General features: G+C 42.0%; 1 protein-coding gene across 1 annotated transcript in view; it reads left to right on the forward strand.

Annotated features, from left to right (window-relative positions):
* Window positions 1-20280, forward strand: part of dok6 (docking protein 6) — a 461172-nt gene that overhangs the window by 235645 nt on the left and 205247 nt on the right. Inside the window, exon 2 of the mRNA XM_060824291.1 lies at window positions 7503-7610. Within this exon, the coding sequence (XP_060680274.1) occupies window positions 7503-7610 (108 nt within the window). The remainder of the gene's footprint in view (window positions 1-7502; window positions 7611-20280) is intronic.

Genomic DNA, 20280 nt, shown 5'->3' on the forward strand with positions numbered 1-20280 from the left:
TTTATCATGGCCAGTTCACCTGATCTGCGCATCTTTGGACTGTGGGAGGAAACCGGAGCACCTGGAGGAAACCCATGCAGACACTGGGAGAATGTGCAAACTCCATACAGACAGTCACCCGAGGCAGGAATCATACCCGGGTCTCTGGCGCTGTAGTGGTGTACCCTAGAACTCTGTGGGAAGCTAAAGAAGTGATTGCTGGGCTTCTTGCTGGGATATTTGTATCATTGATAGTCACAGATGAGATGCTGGAGGACTGGAGGTTGGCTAACGCGGTGCCACTGTTTAAGAAGGGTGGTAAGGACAAGCCAGGGAACTACATACCAGTGAGCCTAATGTCAGTGGTGAGCAAGTTGTTGGAGGGAATCCTGAGGGACAGGATGTACGTGTATTTGGGAAGGCAAGAACTGATTAAGGATAGTCAACATGGCTTTGTGTGTGGGAAATCATGTCTCACAAACTTGATTGAGCTTTTTGAAGAAGTAACAAAGATGATTGGTGAGGGCAGAACGGTAGAAGTGATCTATGTGGACTTCAGTAAGACGTTCGACACGATTTCCCCATGATAGGTAACTGTAAACATTTCATCATGGCTGACATGATTCTCAACTCCATTCTCCCCATAACCTTACTAATCAAGGACCTTTCTAACTCTATCTTGACCTCCATGTGCCAATGAGTTCCATAGATTAACCATCCTCTGTCTGAAGATGTTCCTCTTCATTCTCAGTTCGAATGGGTCCTATTCTCTCCTACTCGTGAAAAATATTTCCATGTCCACTCTACCCAGGTCTGTCAGTATTCTTTAATTTTCAATGCGTTTCCACCCCCCTCATCTTTCTAAACTCTTAATACAGACCCAGAGTCTTCAACCCCTTTTCATATGACAAACAAAAAGCCCTTGATCCCCAGGATGTTTCTTGTAAGCCTCCTCTGGTTGCACTCTAACTCCACCATATCATTCCTTCGATACGGGACTCAAAACTGCTCTCAACAGTTCAAATAGAGTTTGTTCAGAACCTTTATACAGCCTCCATAGTATATCTCTGCTCTGTATTGTATTACTAACCACTAACTGTATGTTAACTGTATTACAGTTCTGAACTAGGTGTCCCTTCGTGCTTCAGATTTTTGAAGCCTTCGCCTGTGCAGAAAATAGTCTGTTCTTCTGACCAAAGTCCATAACCTTAGACTTTCCCACACTGTATTCCATCTGTCACTTCTCTGACCAGTCTCCTAGCCTCTCTAAGTTCTTCTGCAGCTTTGCCACTTCCTCGACACTACCTGTCACTCCACCCGTCTTTATGTCACCTGCAAACTTGGCAAAAATACCCTCCGTTCCTTCATCCAGATAGTTAATATATAATGTGAATAGTTGTGATCCCAACATGGATACAAGCGGAGCTCCTCTGGTTACTGGCTGCCAACCTGAAAAAGATCCCTTTGTCCCCTTTCTGTGCTTTCTGACAGTCAATGAATCATGTATCCATTTCACTAACACCATGGGCTATTAACATATTTGGCAGCCTCCTATGTGGCACCTTATCAAAGGCCTTCTGGAAATCCAAATGGATCATGTCCACTGGCTCTTCTTTCTCTAATATTCCCTCCACAAAAAAAAATTAATTGCTTGGTCAGACATGGCCTCCCCTTGTTGATTCCACCCTATTTAATCACGTTCCTCAAAGTACTCTGCAAAATCAACAGACTCTAAAATCTTACTAATGACTGAGGTAAGGCTAACTGGCTAATAATTTCCTATCTTCTGCCTGCCTCCCTTCTCAAACTAAGATGTTACAGCCACTTTCGAGTTCTCCTTCACTACAGTGATTCCTGAATAATCAGCACAAGTGCTTTCATAATCTCCTCAGCTATTTCCTTCAGAACCTGGGGTGTACTTCTTCTAGTCACATGACCCATCCACCTTCAGCTTCCCTAGCATCGCTGTAGTAATGGCCATTACACTCACTCCTGCCCCCTGACTTTCTCAAAGTTCTGGTATGCTGTTGTAGCTTCTGTAATGAGAATGAATGCAAAGTATCTCTTTAGTTCCTCCACCATTTCCTTTTTTCCCTATTGCTACTTCTCCAGTCTAATTTTCCAGTGGTCTAACATAAAATCTTATCTATTTGATGTTAAAATAGGTACCTATTTTAGGTATCTAAAAAAGCTTGCAACCTTTTTTTATATTACTAACTAGCCTACTTCATATTTCATCTCTCCCCTCTCATTCATTTTTTAGTTGTCCTCTGCTGGGACAACTAAAAGTCTTCAAAGACTTTTCTAACGTTTTCAAATCCTTTGGCTTCCCGCTGATCTTCACTACATTGTATGCTTTTATGCTGTCCCTGACTTTTGTGCCTCTCTAATTGCCCCCAGAAACTCCTGCCTTTGCCGTCCCCTTCTTCCCTGCTGGACTCCCCTTCCAAATCTGGCCAACTCTTCATTCGTGACTTTGTAGCTATCTTTACTCAATTGTAATACTGTTATATCTGCAGCTATTTTCTCCGTCTCAAACTGCAGGATGCATTCTATTACATCATAGCCACTACCCCCTTGGGGTTTCTTCACCTTAAGCTCCCTAATTAAGTCTGCCTCATTACACATTACCAAATTCAGAACTGTCTGCTCTCTAGTGGGCTCGACCACAGCTGCTTTTAAAACAAAAGATCTTGTAGACATTCCATGATTTCCTTTTCTTAGGAGCTGCTACCAAGATATTTTCCCAACCCACTGCATATTGAAGTCTCCCATAGTTATTGTAGCAGTGCCTTTTTTACATGACTTTTCTACCTTCTGATTTATTTTCTACCCCACATCCTAACTACTGCTAGGAAGACTGTACGTACCTCCTGTGGAGGTCTCTTTTCCTTTGCAGTTCCTCACCTCTACTCCCCCTTCCACACCATCCAACTCTATATCGCTTTTTGCTTTGATTTAATTTTAATTCTTACTAACCAGGCAACCCTCTGCCCACCGATCTGCCTTTTCAATAGGATGCATATCCTTGGATGTTTAATTCCCAGTCCTGATCCCATTGCAGTCACATCTCTCTGATACCCATAACATTGTACCCGTCAATTTCAATCTGTGTTACAAGCTCATTTACTGCATTTTACATACTGTATGCATTTAAGTACAACACCCTCAGGCCTGTGTTTACCATGCCCCTTCTCATAGCACTTTGCTGTTGTTACTGAACCTTTCTATACTCTTACCATGTTACTTGTCTGGAAACTTTAACAACCTCCCAAGACCTCACCTTCTTTGACTTTTTCCATAATTTTCCATGCAACTGAATTCCCTGCCGCCATCCCCACTTAGGCTGCAGCCTAGTCCTCGGCCCCAGCGATTTGCAGGACTCTGGTCTTAGCATGATTCAGGCGGAGTCCGTCCCTATCAGAATGGCTCCCTCTTTCTGCAATATCTGATGAATTGGAACCCGTTTCCCCCACTGTCATCTTTGAGCCACACTTTTAGCTCTTTAATTTTGTTGACCCCTGTGCCAATTAGCTTGCTGTTCAGGTGTAATTCTTTTGCTTCTCCTTTTTAGTTTCTCTCCTAGTTGCTCATATTCCCTCAACAGAACCCCTTTTGTCTTTCTATCTTATCCCTATGTGGACCTTGACAGTTGGATCTCTCCCCTTCTACTCTAAGTTCTTCTGCTGTCAAGATATCCGGAACCAGGCGGACAACACAGCCTTTGGGACTCTTCTTCCTGGCCACAGAGAACACCATCTAATTCCCTGAGTATATTATTCCTGATTACAACTACGTTTCTGTTTTCTCCCCTCTTTAATACCTTCCTGTGACATGGTACTATGGTCAGTTTGCTCAGCCTCCCTGCAGTCTCACACAGGGAGCAAGAACTTCAAATCTGTTAGCTAAACTCATTGGCTGTGGCTCCATCTGCACTACCTCCTGGATCCCTCTACCTGCATTGCTTTTTGTCACACTCTCCTATCCCTTGGATGTGTTATTTCATCCAAGTAATACTCTCTCTCCTTGACATGTCGCAGTATGAGAAGCTCAGACTCTGTACCAGAGTTTCCCAGTCAACCAACAGTTTCTATCTATGTGGTCACCAACCCACAATGCATTCCACCAGATGCCACATCATTCATTGCCTGGGCCTGCATCTTTGTTTTGTTTACTTAGCTTTTCATTTGTTTTGTTAAGTTCCAGATATTCTTCCACTTTGTTATTTTGAAAATATTTCTCCTATTTACCTTTAATCTGAAAGTAGCTATTACCAATCGATGAATTTTGGATTTTCCTGTGATGTCACACTTTCTTTTGTGCTGGTCCCCCAATCCAGGGCTTCAAATCATTTCGTTTAAAAATAAAAGACCTAAAAAGCTATGAATCAAACAAAGCAAGGAAAAGCCAGCTCTGCACCAAATTCCCATGTTGTCTCTAAAGTCCCTGAAATGTGTACTCACTTGAGTTGTGTCTCACTCAGGGTATGATCTCTCCTTCGTGACTGCAAAGTTTACTCATCATTTGTTGAAGAAACAATGATATTATGGGTAGGGCAAACATATGGAAGGTGGTTCAAATGGTCTGTATGAACAGAATTGCTGAGATGTTCCTTTTGGCTTGTCAGGACTTGGTGCTCCTCTTTTGGTACTTTCACTTACTTGCAGGAGATTGGTAAGGTAAAGTCACTAAAGATCTTAGGGCTTCTCTCTCATGAGAGAGGATGGTGTTAGTCTAACCCAAGGGTCACCACCTCTCAGACCAGGGGAAAGATAGAGATGGGGAGTCCTTCCTGATAATCTCAGTTGGTGTTGGGAAACCATGTTGTTGGCATCACTCTATATCACAAAGCCAGCTGAGCTAACTGACCCCCTTGCAGGAGCTGTGGAGCAACTGGTTCCCAACTTATAATGTCTCTGATTTATTAATACTGCAGTAGATTAGGAAAAATCTTTTGCATTAGTTTTTTTTACACCATACAGAAAAAAAAGCATCTCCTTTTCTGGTGATCTAAAGGCCTCTGACCAAAACATTCACATCTAGAATCTGGTCAGTTGCCTGTGTGTTGTAGGCAAGTCGATTGCTTTCATCACTGGTCAGTGGAGTACTAACCACCACTCAATCAGCTACTTGTGGCTGGCTGAATCTTCTTTTGTATACAGCCCCTGGCTGCCACTGATCTGCAGTAACCTCCAATGCTTGAACAAACAGCAGTGTAAATAACATTTTACAATGCGTGTCGGTAATCTGTCAAGAAGTGCAGTAATCCCTTCTGCAATTTATTTTTAGAACAGTCCTTTCCCCATTGAAGTCCATAATCAAAAATGTGGAAGAACATAAAGATATGGTTTCTACAGTAATTTAAGTAAAGGTTGTTAAGAATTGGTTTGGAATGGTGTATTTGCTACTGTAGGTTCTATTCTCACTGAAAATCTGGGTGGTGGCAGCTCCAAATGCTGTCAAGCTTAACCTTTCTCTTCCCATAGCGACAGTGTTGAATCAATACCAACCGATCTCACCTAATGCAGGTTTACTTTTGACTTTTTTCTAATCGGCACAAATAAAAACCCACAGTAATCTGACCACTTCCCGATGGGACCCAGAGCTTGTCCATTACAGCTGATAAATATTCAATTATTACAGCTATTAAACAAGTTTACTAGGCACCAAGGAAAGATAAATATCATCTCATTGTGCAGAACCTCAGCGTGTTGTGACAACAGCTTTAATGCACAACTTGGCATTTCGATAATTGCTTCAGGCTAATATACCTGCTCAGCAATTCTTCTTGGTGATATGCTTGACCTTTAGTGTGATATGTGAGCATTAAATTGCCTTAGGAGGTGGCCAGCACTTCACGTTAAAATGTAACACAATGCATTCTGGAATAAAAGACTTTCAGATGTGTCACCCGATCGTTGTGGCAGGGTCTGGAGCCAGACACCATGCTTTTTCTTAAAGAGAAGCCAATAGCACACTTATTATTAACATATGTATATGATTAGGACAAACAGGGGAAAAAGAAAATTGGCACCCATCATGTAGAACACAACAATGCTGCAAGATCCTATAATGATGTACTTTGAAATACTATTTTCATTGTTAATTGGATACCAGGCTTTTCCTAAGTGGTCAACTAATTCTATGAACCAATATTATCTGAACAGACTGTGTAGTTTTAACTGCTGTATAGTTAATCAATTAGCTTAGCCTATTGCTTGCTGGGCCAATGATTGCTGTAATGTGGTCATGAGCCATAAAGGCCGCAAAGAACTTTCGATTGATCATCAGTTTCTGTGGCTGTAGGCAATATTTTGATTCTGAAAGTGAACTCTGACATAGAGAATTGTTGTTAGCTGTATTTGGCTGCTGCAAGGAAAATTAAATTACCACCCCAGAGATGAAGAGTAAAATAATGTCAATGTTATTCTACTCTTGGTGACTTGTCTGTGTCAGTACTCAGATAATCCATGTGTGCTTATGGTGGCTGAATAGGGCAGCTGAGGACTCGTTCACTCCGACTGCTTTTCTTCTCTCTTTTTCTTTTTACCTACTCCTCATCCTGAGCTACGATGGCAGTGGTGATGGCAAGGAATCCCATCATGGACCCAAGTGGGCCCAGTGTGGAACTCATGTGGTGGCACCTGACCCCTTAATATTCCTGAGCGAACGTGGGACCTGGCATTGGAATCAGTAGCTGTTACATCGGCAACGTAGACCCAGCAGCAAAAGATGGCACCTGAGGATTGGTGATTTCAGCTTTGGTCAGGTCTGTCCATGGTGGAAGGGAATCACAGCGACATTAAAGTGGGCCCAGAGGCAAGCGATGCAACTTTGATATTGGTTCGTCCGGTGGAAATGTGACGGAGGAAAATCTGCCCCTGGTGATGAAAGATGGCACCTGAAGAGTGGCGACTTCAACATTGATTGGATCCTGTGTAGACGGCAAAGAGACAGTGGAGGAGGGATGGTAGCACAGACATGATTGTTGTTGAACTGACTTAGGACTGATGGACTCTCTTCAACTATTCAAAATGGCTCCAGATTGATGTTTTTCTTTCTCTTTTGCTGTTTTTCTCACTAAAATACTCTTGACAATAAAATCATTTATTCATTCGTATGTGTATGCAGACTGGGGCTGTTAATGACCTGTTATTAGCCACGTGGCACGCCATTGCTTGACTTTTAAGTACAGCAGTGAATATGTCCTCCACTCCCCCCCCGCCCCCCAACTGTGAACACTTGTACTAGTTAGCCAGGGCCCAACTGTTTCTAGCTCTTTACAGTCGATGCAACGATATACTGTATATTAAACATCTACCAGTTATTGCAATGTGAAGTTAAAATAAATGTTTTTGCCAAAACCATATTAATATGTTGGAGGTTACGTTGATAAATATGCAATTATGTGTAGGGTTTTAATGCCATTTCACAATAAGCAATATCTCCATTATTATCAGTTCCTTATTCTGAAATAACTGTAACCAGATTTGTTCACACTTTTCTTTTATTGTCTCTAACAGATGTACAGAAGGTGTTGGCTGGTATTTAAAAAAGCCTCCAGCAAAGGCCCTAGAAGGTTAGAGAAATTTCCTGATGAAAAGGCGGCTTATTTCCGGAACATGCACAAGGTAAATATTCCTGATATTCTGATGAGACTTTGAGATGGCAAGCATTAACAGTAACAACAATTCAGTTGCTTAACACCATCATTTCTTGTGGGGTATTTCTTGGAATTAAACTCACTTTGATTGAAAGTTAAGATGCTAGAGTAATTAATTTTGCTTCGGTGTCACTACTTTGAACACAACAAGAGACTCATTTTTCCCTTCACGTTTTAGATCTTGTATGAATTACTCAATTATTATTTAGCTTTTTATTTGACAGTTAAATTTGCAGAACTTTACCTAACAGCTTGTTGTTTAGAGAAATGCCATTCTCTGTTTTTATTGTGAACTATTAGCAAGAAAATCTTTCAGTTCTTTGTTGTGTTGAATTGATTGCTGAAGTTAACAAGCTTTTACACTGGTGTTCATTAGTGACGTTCTTAAGGCCTGGATAATGGTCTGCCTGGTCCTCACATGGAAAGGAGGCATCATGCTGACAAGTCAGTCCAGAATACGGTGGCTCAGTGGTTAGCACTGCTGCCTCACAGCACCAGGGCCCCAGGTTCAATTCCAGCCTCGGGTGACTGTCTGTGTGGAGTTTGCACATTCTCCCCGTGTCTGCGTGGGTTTCCTTCGGGTGCTCCGGTTTCCTCCCACAGTCCAAAGATGTGCGGGGCAGGTGAATCGGCCATGCTAAATTGCCCCATAGTGTTAGGTGCATTAGTTAGAAGGAAATGGGTCTGGTGGGTTCTCTTCGGAGGGTCGGTGTGGACTTGTTGGGCCGAAGGGCATGTTACCACACTGTAGGAAATCTAATCTAATCTAAACTCCACCATGCAGTATTGGTAAGGACTAATGAAAGGCCACCTTATGTATATTCCTGAAAGGGCTCTTTGACTCATGGCTGAATTCAGTACTGACAGGTCCGAATGTCTTGGACAGGGGAGTTGTTGGTTCAGGCCAACTCGTTATGGGGGTCTGTAGGACCTGAGCCCATGTAACGTCAGTGCTGGAGTTGTAGATTAAATAGGTGATTAAACTAATTAGATAATTTAAGTGAAACTGTTGATGGGATCTGACATTTTTTCTATCTCTCTGGTATTTGGAGACTAACAGTACGAAGACCCTAATCAGACACGGACTTATCAGCCATTCTATGTGGTTCAAGAAGGGCTGTCATGTCTTATAAAACTGTTCTATTTTCTGGTGCACCACATTCGTAAGAAAGTCCAGGGGGACATACTCCATCACTAACTTATACCATTTCGTAAGACCCAGTGGATTTTCCAAGATCCAGCTTATTAGAATGTTCTTCCTTGCACAATACGTGAAAATGTTGAATAGCCTCTTCCCATGGTCATTTAGAGAAGGCAGATTCGGCAGTCCCAGAAGGAGGGATATCAGATCCCTCTGTTCCCAAGATCCTCTCCAACATATTCCCTGTGGCACCCGGTACCTACCTACGGATCTTATGGCATGACCCATAAGCAGTTTGAGAGAATACTGGTGTCTGTTTTGTGTTTAGAAAACCTTGGGGATGCTCCTTTCTTAAATTTTGCTAGTTGTTCTGGGGCCAAATGGGCCGTGTGGAGAGTCTTCAGTTGCATAATCTGCACTTTAATACAAATTGAATTTTTTTTCACATTCTCCAAATATCCTCACATACTTCCAGCAAGATTTCTGTTCCCGATTCCTGATTTCAAACTCCATATAGTCTTTCCACATCTTCTAGGGTAGATGATAGAGAGTACTAACTGAAAATGTGACCGTGCATCGAAGCACTCTTCTCTCCATATCTGACTTATAAGGCTGAGCCGAGAGCGTGGTCCTTCTCTGTATGTAGTCCTGGATCTGGAAATAACGGAAGAGGTCCCTACTGGATAACCCATGTTTATGACTCAGCTGGTCAAAAGACATCAGGACCTCTCCTTCAAATAAATCTCCCAGACAGGAGCCTCCCCTAGCCTTCCATACCTTTATAGCTGGAATCCATTGATTCTGGCCTGAATCCTGGTACTAAGGGGGTGAACGGGGAGATCTTATGTAAATTATCATCGGTCTCCAGCATCATTCTCCATGCTTTGACCATGTTTATAATGATTGGACTTTTACAGTACTCAGCAATAGTTTTCATTCTATCCATAAGTAGCAAATTGACGAGGGGACATTTTGCCTGGGAGGCCTCAATGTCAAGCCATATCGATCTTGGATCCTGACATTACAAATTACATAGGACAATAATGACCTTATTTGGTATTGTCTAAAGTCTGGGAGAGCTACTCCTCCCAGTCCCCGTGGAAGTTGCAACTTAGCAAATTTAATAAGAGGATGCCTAAGGTGCCAGATAAATGACCCACATCAACCATTAAGCCTCTGCAGTATTTGTCTAGACAACAACAACAAAACATTCTGATAGGGTATAGTAGGCAAGGAAGAACATTCATTTTAATCAGAGCTATTCAACCTAACCATGATATTGGTAACCTTTTCCAACGCTGATGGTCTTATTTAATCTTCTCAAATAACTGTACAAAATTGCATATGTACAGTTGTTAAGCAGGGGTGATGAAAATGTCCGGATGCAGAGACCTTTTTGTGACCATCCTAACAGGAAATAGAGTTCCATCTTCCAAGTCAGGTACTCTTACAAGGCGCCCCCAAGGGCATGGCTTCCGATTTCATAAAATTGATTTTATATCCTGGAAAGGTACCGAATAAATTAACCTTTTGTATTAGACGGAGCACAGACTTTGTCAGGTTAGCCAAAAAGAGAAGAACATCATCTGCATAAAGAGTAATTTTATGCTCTCCTATTCCCACCTCCAGAACAGCTATTTTCAAGCTATTTTCGAATAGCCCCTGCCAGCAGTTCGATCACTAAAGTGAATAGCAGCAGCCAGAGAGGGCACCCTTGTCGGCTGCCTCTCCAAAGCTAAAGTAATCGGATTTTATTCCATTTGTAAGGACTGTCACCATGGGATCATTATATAACACTGCCCACCAGGCAAAGGTCCCAAGACCAAAACGTTCCATGGCTTAAAAGAGATACGGCCACTCCACCCGGTCAAACGCCTTTGCTGCATGTACCATGTTTAATACTCATCTAATGTTAATGGAAAGACTGCAACCCTGAATAAAACCTGTCTGGCCCTCCTTTACTATAGAAGGCAGTACCTTCTCCAATCTCAATACTCGTATTTTAGACAGAATTTTAAAATCCATGTTCAGAAGCGAGATAAGTCTGTAAGTGGCGCAGTTCTCAGGATCTTTTCCTCTCAAGAATAAGAGAGATATTAGCTTCCCTAAGGGAGGGTGGAAGACAGTCCTGACTGTATGAATGGTTATACTTTCCCAACATTGGCTCAGCCAACACATTTATGAACTCCTGTAGAACTCGCTCAGGAACACATCTGGCCCCGGTGCTTTGCTACTTCGGAGCTGCCTTACCGCTTCTTGTATCTCTTGTGTTGTCAGAGGGGCATTCAAAAGGTAGGCCTGCTCTGCAGTTATGCCTGGGAGATCCAAGTTCTCAAAGGATCCCATCCTTGCCAACCCATCCTTGCATCCCTCCAACTGGTATAACTCTGCATAGAATTTCCTGAATGTTGCATTGATATTTCTAGAATCATATCAACCCTTCTTAAAAGAAAGGATAGATTGTGGGGCACTCTTCTTCCTGACCAAATATGCCAAGTTTGTATCTGGCTTATCACCGTACTCAAATGATCTTTGCTTTGTGAAGGAGACTTCTCTCTTCGCTGTCTGAATGAGTATGGAGTTCAGAATAGCCTAGGCGTTCATAACACACTGTGATTTAGTCACAGGTGGTCCATCATAGTATGCCTCCCTTGGCTGCTTTCAGTCAGGCCTCAAGTATATGCTGCTGCTCTCCCCTCTGTCTCTTTCTGCTCACTGAGAACGAAATAATTATACCCCTTAAGTAAGCCTTGGTGGCCTCCCAGACCACCAGTGGATTACTGGCCACACCCAAGATATTGTCCAAGAAAGTCTTAAACCCCCTTGTGAAGTGCTCAATAAATTTGCTATCTTTCAAAAAGAACAGATCCATGCACCAGTGCCATGTACCTATACCATTACCCCTGATCTTAACCTCCAAATACACTGTCACATGGTACAAAATAGCTATATTCCCAATTCTGTAGGATAATTCCGAATCCAGAAAGATCGATGGAACAAAGAACATATCTATCTTTGTATGGTACTTGCGCGGTTTGGAGTAAAAAGTAAAATCCCTACCTTTAGGGTGAAGACACGTCCACAAATCTGCCAGCCCCAACTACCCACACAAGTCCAGCATTGCGGGGAGATGCTCGAAAGACTCCTTGGCATCCTATCCACCTGAGGATCCTTGAAACTGTTAAAGTCTCCCCCATAATCATACAGCACATCCCAAGACCCATTAACCTAGAAAATTTGAGGGGGTGTGCAGGGGGCATCAGCCATTCAAGATTCCGTACTCCTTCCCACGTATTAAGGTTTTAAGGATAACAAACTGCCCATGTTCACCCTTAATTTGGTTTATTAACTGAAATGGAACGTTCTTCCATATTAATATAGCCACTCCTCTACTTTTAGAATTGAAAGATGAAAAGAACACCTTGCCAAGCCCTCCCTGCTGTAGTTTTAAATGCTCCTTATCAGTCAAGTGTATTTCCTGTAGCAGAGCAACATCAACCCTGTCCCTTGTGAGATTTGACAGCACTTTATTTCTTTTAACCAGTGAGTGAGCCCCTTTATGTTTCAGGTGCACCATCTAAATGAAAACGAACAACTAGCCATAACCATCTAAATCAGCCTGTGATGCCGCTTCCCGCGCTCCCCCCCCCCCCCCCACCCCCCCACCCCCACCGAGAGGGAGAAGCCCATTCATGGTGCGTTGAGTGGAGACAAAATAGGATTCATGAAGTCTAGAAAATCCCACTACAAACACTATAAAACCAAAAACTCTAACTACTGCAATTAAACTAAACAAAACAATAATAGCTGGAGACTACCAACCCCCTTGCCCCCAAAAGTCCCACACTTTCTCAAAACAGAGTCAGGCACATAAAATAAACAACCAAGAGAGTAAAGAATACACTATTGTCCATAACATTTAACCCAGCCAGTCTATTTTAAAGAATGCAGAAAATCCTTTGCCTTCTCTTCTAAGTCAAAGTTATACACAGACCCTCCATGGTCGAAACACAGCACAGTTGGTTACCTTACAGAATATTGAATGTTCAGGTATCTCAGCCTCTTCTTTATTTCATCATATGATTTCATTTTCCTAATCACAGCCCCAGATCCAATGGGCCCGCTGTACTTCCACTGGCCTGACTTGACTCCCAATCCCAGGAGCTGTTGCTCCAGGAAGCTGACCAGATGCTCACCACCTTCATGTTCTGGCAGCCCAATTATATGTACATTCTTTCTTCAAATCCAGTTTTCAAGGTGGTCGACCTGGTTGATTTGAGGCCTGCACCTGAATTTCCAGGGCCTGGATCCGCCTCACCAAGGTCTCCACCATGGCCTCTGATGCCGCAGTTCTGTTCAACCTTGCCCACACATTGATCAAGACATTGGATCTCCCGTTCATGCTGTTGAAGCATGGCAGAGATTGGTTCCAGTCTGGTGCAAGACTCATCCAACGTTGCTTCAATCTTCTGTCGGAGTTTCACGAATTCCGAGACTAAGTTCTGCTGTTCCAGTGAGGTCAAAGGCGCCTCTGTGGGAGTCGGTGCTGCAGCTGCGGGCAGATCCGTTGCTGCAGGGGAGTGCCCTGCGTTTTGCAATCCTTGTCAACCCTTCCCTTTTGTTAACATCTTCCTCTTGCCTAAATGCTAAAATTACTATTTAAAGGTTCTGCGGGTTTTATTCTACTGATTTTTTTTTCAGAAGTGGCTACTAAGGGGAGGGTGGGAGCACCACTGTACTTGGATTTTGGTGTAGAGCTCAGCCAGGCAGACCTGTTAGATTGCCGCCATCTTGGATCCCTCAGGATGCACTCTCTTTTTAACAATCTAACAAACTTGTTATTTGTTACAAATGAAGTAGCACACAGTTAACTGAAGAGCCACATACAAACTAACTTCAAATAAACAGAGTAAATGAAAGGGAAATTACCAGAGAAATTGAGACCAAAATTAATTTGATATTGCTTGTGTTTCATTAGTCGAACCTGTGTGCATACTAATTAAGAATTAGTTCTGTTCATGATAACTAGGTAAATTAAATATTTAAACATCTTTGCAATGGCATTAAATTTATGAATTCACTTTACACTTTAACATCGATGGTTTCCTTCAATGAATTGAGCTTAATCCAATTTTGGTATGTAAATAAAATTTAATTTTAAACTGTAGTATGCAGCATGAAGTTATTGAAACATTCTCTTGAGAATAAAGCAGTTCACTATTAAGTTTTAGGACAGCACAATTACATTCAGACTGAATATCGAAGATAGACATTTACATATTATGGAGGATGAGGAGCTGAACGTCTTAAAACACATAGAGGTGGATAACTCCCCGGGACCTGATCAGGTGTACCCTAGAACTTTGTGGGAAGCTAGGGAAGAGACTGTTGGGGCCTTTTGCTGAGATAGTTGTATCACCAGTTGTCACAGGTGACGTGCCGGAAGACTGGCGGTTGGCAAACATGCCACTATTTAAGAAAGGTGGTAAGGAAAAGCCAGGGAACTATAGACCAGTGGGCCTGACATTAGTAGTGGGCAAGTTGTTGGAGGGAATCCTGAGGGACAGGGCTTGCATGTATTTGGAAAGACCAGGACTGATTAGGGATAGCCATGGCTTTGTGCATGGGAAATCTTGTCTCACTAACTTGATTGAGTTTGTTGAAGAAGTACTGAAGAGGATTGATGAGGGCAGAGCAATAGATGCGATCATTAGGACTTCAGCATGGTGTTGGCCAAGGTTCCTTATGGTAGACTGGTTAGCAAGGTTAGATCACATGGAATATAGGGTGAACTAGCCATTTGGATGCAGAACTGGCTTGAAGGTAGAAGACAAGGTGGTGGAGAGTTGCTTTTCAGACTGGAGGCCTGTAACCAGAGGTGTGCCACGAGAATTGGACCTGGGTCCACTGCTTTTTGTCATTTCTGCAAATGATTTGGATGTGAACGTAAGAGATATAGTTAGTAAGTTTGCAGATTTCATCAAAATTGGAAGTGTAGTGGAAAGCAAAGAAGGTTTTCTCAGAGTACAGTGGGATCTTAATCAGATGGGCCGATGGGGTGAAGAGTGGCAGATGGAGTTTAATGTAGATGATTGTTGGTGTTGCATTCTAGAAAGGCAAATCAGAGCAGGACTTACACACTTAGTGATAAGGTCCTGGGGAATGTTGCTGAACAAAGAGACCTTGGAGTGCAAGTTCATACTTCCTTGAAAGTACAGTCACAGGTAGATAGAATAGTGAAGAAGGTGTCTGGTATGCTTGCCCTTATTCATCAGCCCATAGAATATAGGAATTGGGAGGTTGTGTTGTTGCTGTACAGGACACTGGTTTAGGCACCTTTGGAAATTATGTGCAGTTCTGCACCCCCCAACCCCAGCAAAAAAAAACTATTGGAAGGATGTTATGAAACCTGCAAGGGTTCAGAAAAGATTTAAAAAGATGTTGCTAGGGTTGGTGTTTTTGAACTACAGAGGGAGACTGAATAGACTGGGGCTGTTTTCTCTGGAATGTTGGAGGCTGAGCGGTGACCTTATGGAAGCTCATGAAATCATGAGAGGCATGGGTAGGATAAATAGGCAAGGTCTTTTCCCCATGGTGAGGGAATGCAAAACTGGAGGGCAAAGGTTTAAGGTGAGTGGGGAAAGATTTAAAAGGGACCTCAGGGGCAACCTTTTCACACAGAGGGTGAGCTGCCAGAGAAGTGGTGAAGGCTGGTACAGTTGCAATATTTAAAAGGCATCTGGATGGGTATATAAATAGGAAGGGTTTAGAAAGATATTGGCCAAATGCTGGCAAATGGGACTAGTTTTTTTGTAGGATATCTGGTTGGCACGAGTCTGTTTCCATGCTGCGTATCTCTGATTCCATAAGAATTAGCCAAGGAAATTAGTGTTTGTAAGTGTTGTGATGGGGAAACAAGGAAAATAATGAGTGGTGCCCAGCAATATGATGTGGGGAGGAGTAGTACCTCGCTTGCATGCTCCACATGCACAGAAATTTTTATGACTAATATAAAGTTTAATAAACTGCCTGTTAAGCATCAGATGTAGCACTATTTTGAGCACAGCAATGAACAAGTTTTCTAAAACTATACTCAGTGGTGAACGGTGTATGGTAGGAGAGTTAAAAGTTAAGCGCCCCTGAGAGCAGGTTCCAGAACACCCAGAGCTAAGAAAGTATGAATGTCAGGGGAGAGGAAACTAAAAAAGGTTCCCCAAGTGATATCAAATCAAAGAAGGAGCTAACAGTTTTTGTCAAGTGCAGCAATGAGCATTAAGTTTGCTTTTGGTAAGATTAGATGGTATTTAATAATAAATGCGGATGTATAAGAGCACCTCAGTATTGTCATTGTGCATCATGTGCCACAAAGGAACTCCGTGATACTCCTCACTATCTAGATAATCGCGTTCAGGAACTGTCCTCTGTTGAAAGAACCTGTACTCCAGTTTCAGAACTTGGACAGCAGCTGGCATCCACAAAGGTGGGACTTCGACAGATAGACATTTCAACAGGTAGCTACCCACCACTGAAGAGTTGTAGCAAAGAAGGAAATGGGTGACTGCCAGATAGACCAGGAGTGTCGAGCAGGATGTGGCTGAGTGCACTCTATGCTTGAGTACTAATGGGGGGTTCCTTTTTGGTGTTCTGCTAACAGCGCTGACTTATCTGATCATTCTTTTTTGAAAGGTAAAGAAATTAAATATTACTCTTGAATTTGTTTCAGTTCATCATCTGGCATTAAATTCAATTCTGCTATGCAATTTGTTTGCCAGTTGAGTTGTTGCCTGAACAATTTAATTTTAAAATTTGATCAATGGGTTAAATTGCTTATTCTCCATTTTCTCATCTACATTTTTTCTTGTAATCTTTGCTGGTTTCCGTCATCTAATCATTTTTCAGTTATGGCAGTATAGATACACAATCCTTTATCTGAAATGCAAAAGGCTCTGAAATTCAAAATGTTTTTTGTGGAGTATGGAGCATCATTTTGGCGTGCGAATAGGTGACCCAACTCCACACCCACTTGAACCATGTGACTCAGATATGACATGGCAGCATGGCCCAGCACTGGCAGGTGTCAATTGTGTCTCAGCGCTTGTACTACTCACTCATCTATCTGCTGTTTGGTAATTTTAAAAAACATTTCACTGTGAAAATGTTATTTATTCCGCAATCCAAAAAGCTCAAAGTTCCGAAAAACAACTGGCCCCAAGGATTTTGGAGGAAAGATTGTATACCTGTACTATTTTCTGGTTCTGTCTATTATGTGTAATTCACAGACTTTACACTGGTATATGAAATCTTCAATATCTCTTGAGATTCATATCACTGACTGAACCTCAACTCTATGCTTGATGATCCACAAGTGTCTTTATCTATGGCATTTTTAAAAAATTCATTTGGGGCACTTGGGGGATGTCATTGGCCAGTCCAGTATTTACTGCCAACTCCTAATTGCTCAGATATTAGTTGAGAGTCAGCCACATTGTTGTGGGTTTGGTTTCACATGTAGACCACACCAGATAAGGATCACAGATTTTCTAAAGGATATTAGTGAATCAGATTGGAACAATTGGAAATGGTTTCATGGTCGTCATTAGACTATTAATACTAGATTATTTATTTAAATTCAAATTCCACCTTCTACCATGGCAGGATTCTGAACTGAGCTCCCCAGGATATTACCTGAGTCTCTGGATTAATAGTCTAGTGAGAATACCATTAATCCATTGCCTCCATTGCTTGGAGAGAAGCTGGAATAGCTAGTCATCTTGTCATGTACTGTAGGTCATCTGTGATTGTGAAATGATGTCAGTGCACAAATGTTGTCTGCCAACTGATTAGATCTGTCTCCTGACCATCTGTCAACATAATGCAACAGCACACACTCGGTCAGTTGTGTTTTTTCTCGTCATATTTTCTTGAACCAATGTTGGTTTGTTGGCCACAGTTTCTTCTTGGTCATAGAATATATTTCTTAAGCTGTTGTAGCTAATATCACTAGATTCATTCTTCTGTTTGGGTTCTGCCATGATTCAAAGAAGCCCAATGATGCCCCTTGATTGATTTATTGAATAGTTGTTTGTTCCTGGACAAGATGTTCTCTGATTTTATATTGGATGTGGACATATCTGACATAATCTGATTTTTCTTGACATGTTCACTATCCACATGTTCGTGGGCGGCACGGTGGCACAGTGGTTAGCACTGCTGCCTCACAGTGCCAGAGACCTGGGTTCAATTCCCGCCTCAGGCGACTGACTGTGTGGAGTTTGCACATTCTCTCTGCATGGGTTTCCTCCGGGTGCTCCGGTTTCCTCCGACAGTCCAAAGATGTGCAGGTCAGGTGAATTGGCCATGCTAAGTTGCCCGTAGTGTTAGGTAAGAGGTAAATGTAGGGGTACGGGTGGGTTGCGCTTCGGCGGGTCGGTGTGGACTTGTTGGGCCGAAGGGCCTGTTTCCACACTGTAAGTAATCTAATCTAATCTAATCCATTGTGACCAGTTGAACTCCATCCAGTACTCTTAAGACGGTTGAGGTCAAGACATGCATTCATACTTGAGTAAAGTTTCTTACTTATGAATTATATATACATTCCATACAGTGTGACACCCTTATGGTGTTGTATACTTGTGGTATACCATTTAATGTAGGCAGCTGTTACATCTGTTCCATGTAATTTCACACTTGCACGTAAGAACATAATTTTAAAATTTTGCACGTGATACAAAAATTTGACGAGTTATTAATGGTGAAGAAGAAAATTGTCCACTGACGGGTGAAACCAAAATTAGGGGCATAGCCTCAAAGTAAGGGGGAGCAGGTTTAGGACTGAGTTGAGGAGGAACTTCTTCACCCAAATGGTTGCGAATCTGTGGAGTTCCCTACCCAGTGAAGAAACTGAGGCCATATCATTGAATGTTTTTACGGCAAAGATAGATTTTTAAACAGTACAGGAATTGAGGTTTATGGTGAGCAGCAGCTGAGTGCATAAAAAGATCAGTCATGATCTTATTGAATGGCAAAATGGGCTCGTTAGGCTTGTTGGATTAGATGGCCTACTCCTGCTTCTATTTCTTATGTTCTTGTAAGCTGCTGGAAAATATCAATGGACTGGTCAGGTACAAAAAAGTGACAAATGGAATTTATTGCAGAGAAGTGAGTGATGAAGCATTCTGTGAGAATGGGTAAAGCAATATGTCATAACTGGGAGTAAAATGAGAAATGTAAAGAAACAGTGGGACTTTGGAGTCATACTTCCCTGATAGCAGCAGGTTAATGAGAGGTTGAGGCATATGTAATTGTCCCTTCATTAACCAATTCATTGACTATAAGAGCAGGGAGATTGTGCTCTAACTGTACAAAAACCCTCATTATGCACCTCTAGAGTTCTCTACCAAATATTTGTCATTACGCCACATAAAAGATGTAATTGAAAACAAAAGGGTCCAGGGATGTACAAGGATGTTACCAGGGCTACAGAATTTTTGCTCTGAGGAAAGATATAGATAGGTTAGGTTTGGTGGTATTCCTCGAAGTTTAGCAAGTTGAGATAAGGTTTAAATCAGGTTTATAAAATCATGGAAGTTCCAGATTAAAATGGATAGGAGAGACCTATTTTCATTATCTGAAAGATCAATTACCAGTTTTGGGAGGAGGGGGGTGGGGGGCTGCTGGAGAATAAATTAAAACAGTAAATAAAGAGGTTAGAGGGTAGTTCAGGTTCTGTTTTTTTTCCATTGAAGATAGTGGGGGATTTGAAACTGACTTCCTGACAGGCTAGTAGAGGTCATGGTTAGAAAACACATGGGGTATGTACTTGAGATATTTTAAACCTACAAGTCTTTGGATCGAGAGCTGGAGTTAAAATTTCATTCCTTATTAGATTTTGAGAGAAGTAGATGAATGTTTCACGTATTTGAATTTTAAAAGGAATTGGGTAAAGGTAGTGAGACTAGATAAAGGTATAGCTCAGTCAGGGAATCGGAGATGTCAGAGGCTTGTGGCTAGCTCTCTCATCCTGAAAGATTTATGCGAAGTGTTGCCAGGTTTCTGCTTTATTGACCATTTCTTTTAATAGAATATTCTGGAATTTTTGGGCAATGGGCATATATGTAGGTCATTGCTTTCGAAAATTGCGATTTCAAATTTCACCAGCAGCAAAGGAAATAGGAAAGTATCCCCATTCTTTTCCATCCCAATGTTCTAGCTCTGACCTCCAGAAAAGGACAAAGAGTAAATTGTTCACTCCAGCATGTTGAGGACACAAGGTGAGTTTCAGTCCTTTTCTTTATCCAATAACTGTCCAATGCGTATTTACACCACCTTCAACACAGGTTCTCCTCTATGAACTAGGGCTCTCAGTGTAATGTACGATAAGAATTATGGTTAAGCTGAAATAATTTAGTGCTGTCTAGGGATTCCAAAGAAGATCAAGTTAGGCTTTATAGCCTTGTGCTCACAACCACAACTTGATGATCCATTTTGTGGGGAAGGA

This window comes from Hemiscyllium ocellatum, chromosome 4, assembly GCF_020745735.1.
Source record: "Hemiscyllium ocellatum isolate sHemOce1 chromosome 4, sHemOce1.pat.X.cur, whole genome shotgun sequence".
Taxonomy (NCBI): Eukaryota; Metazoa; Chordata; class Chondrichthyes; order Orectolobiformes; family Hemiscylliidae; genus Hemiscyllium; species Hemiscyllium ocellatum.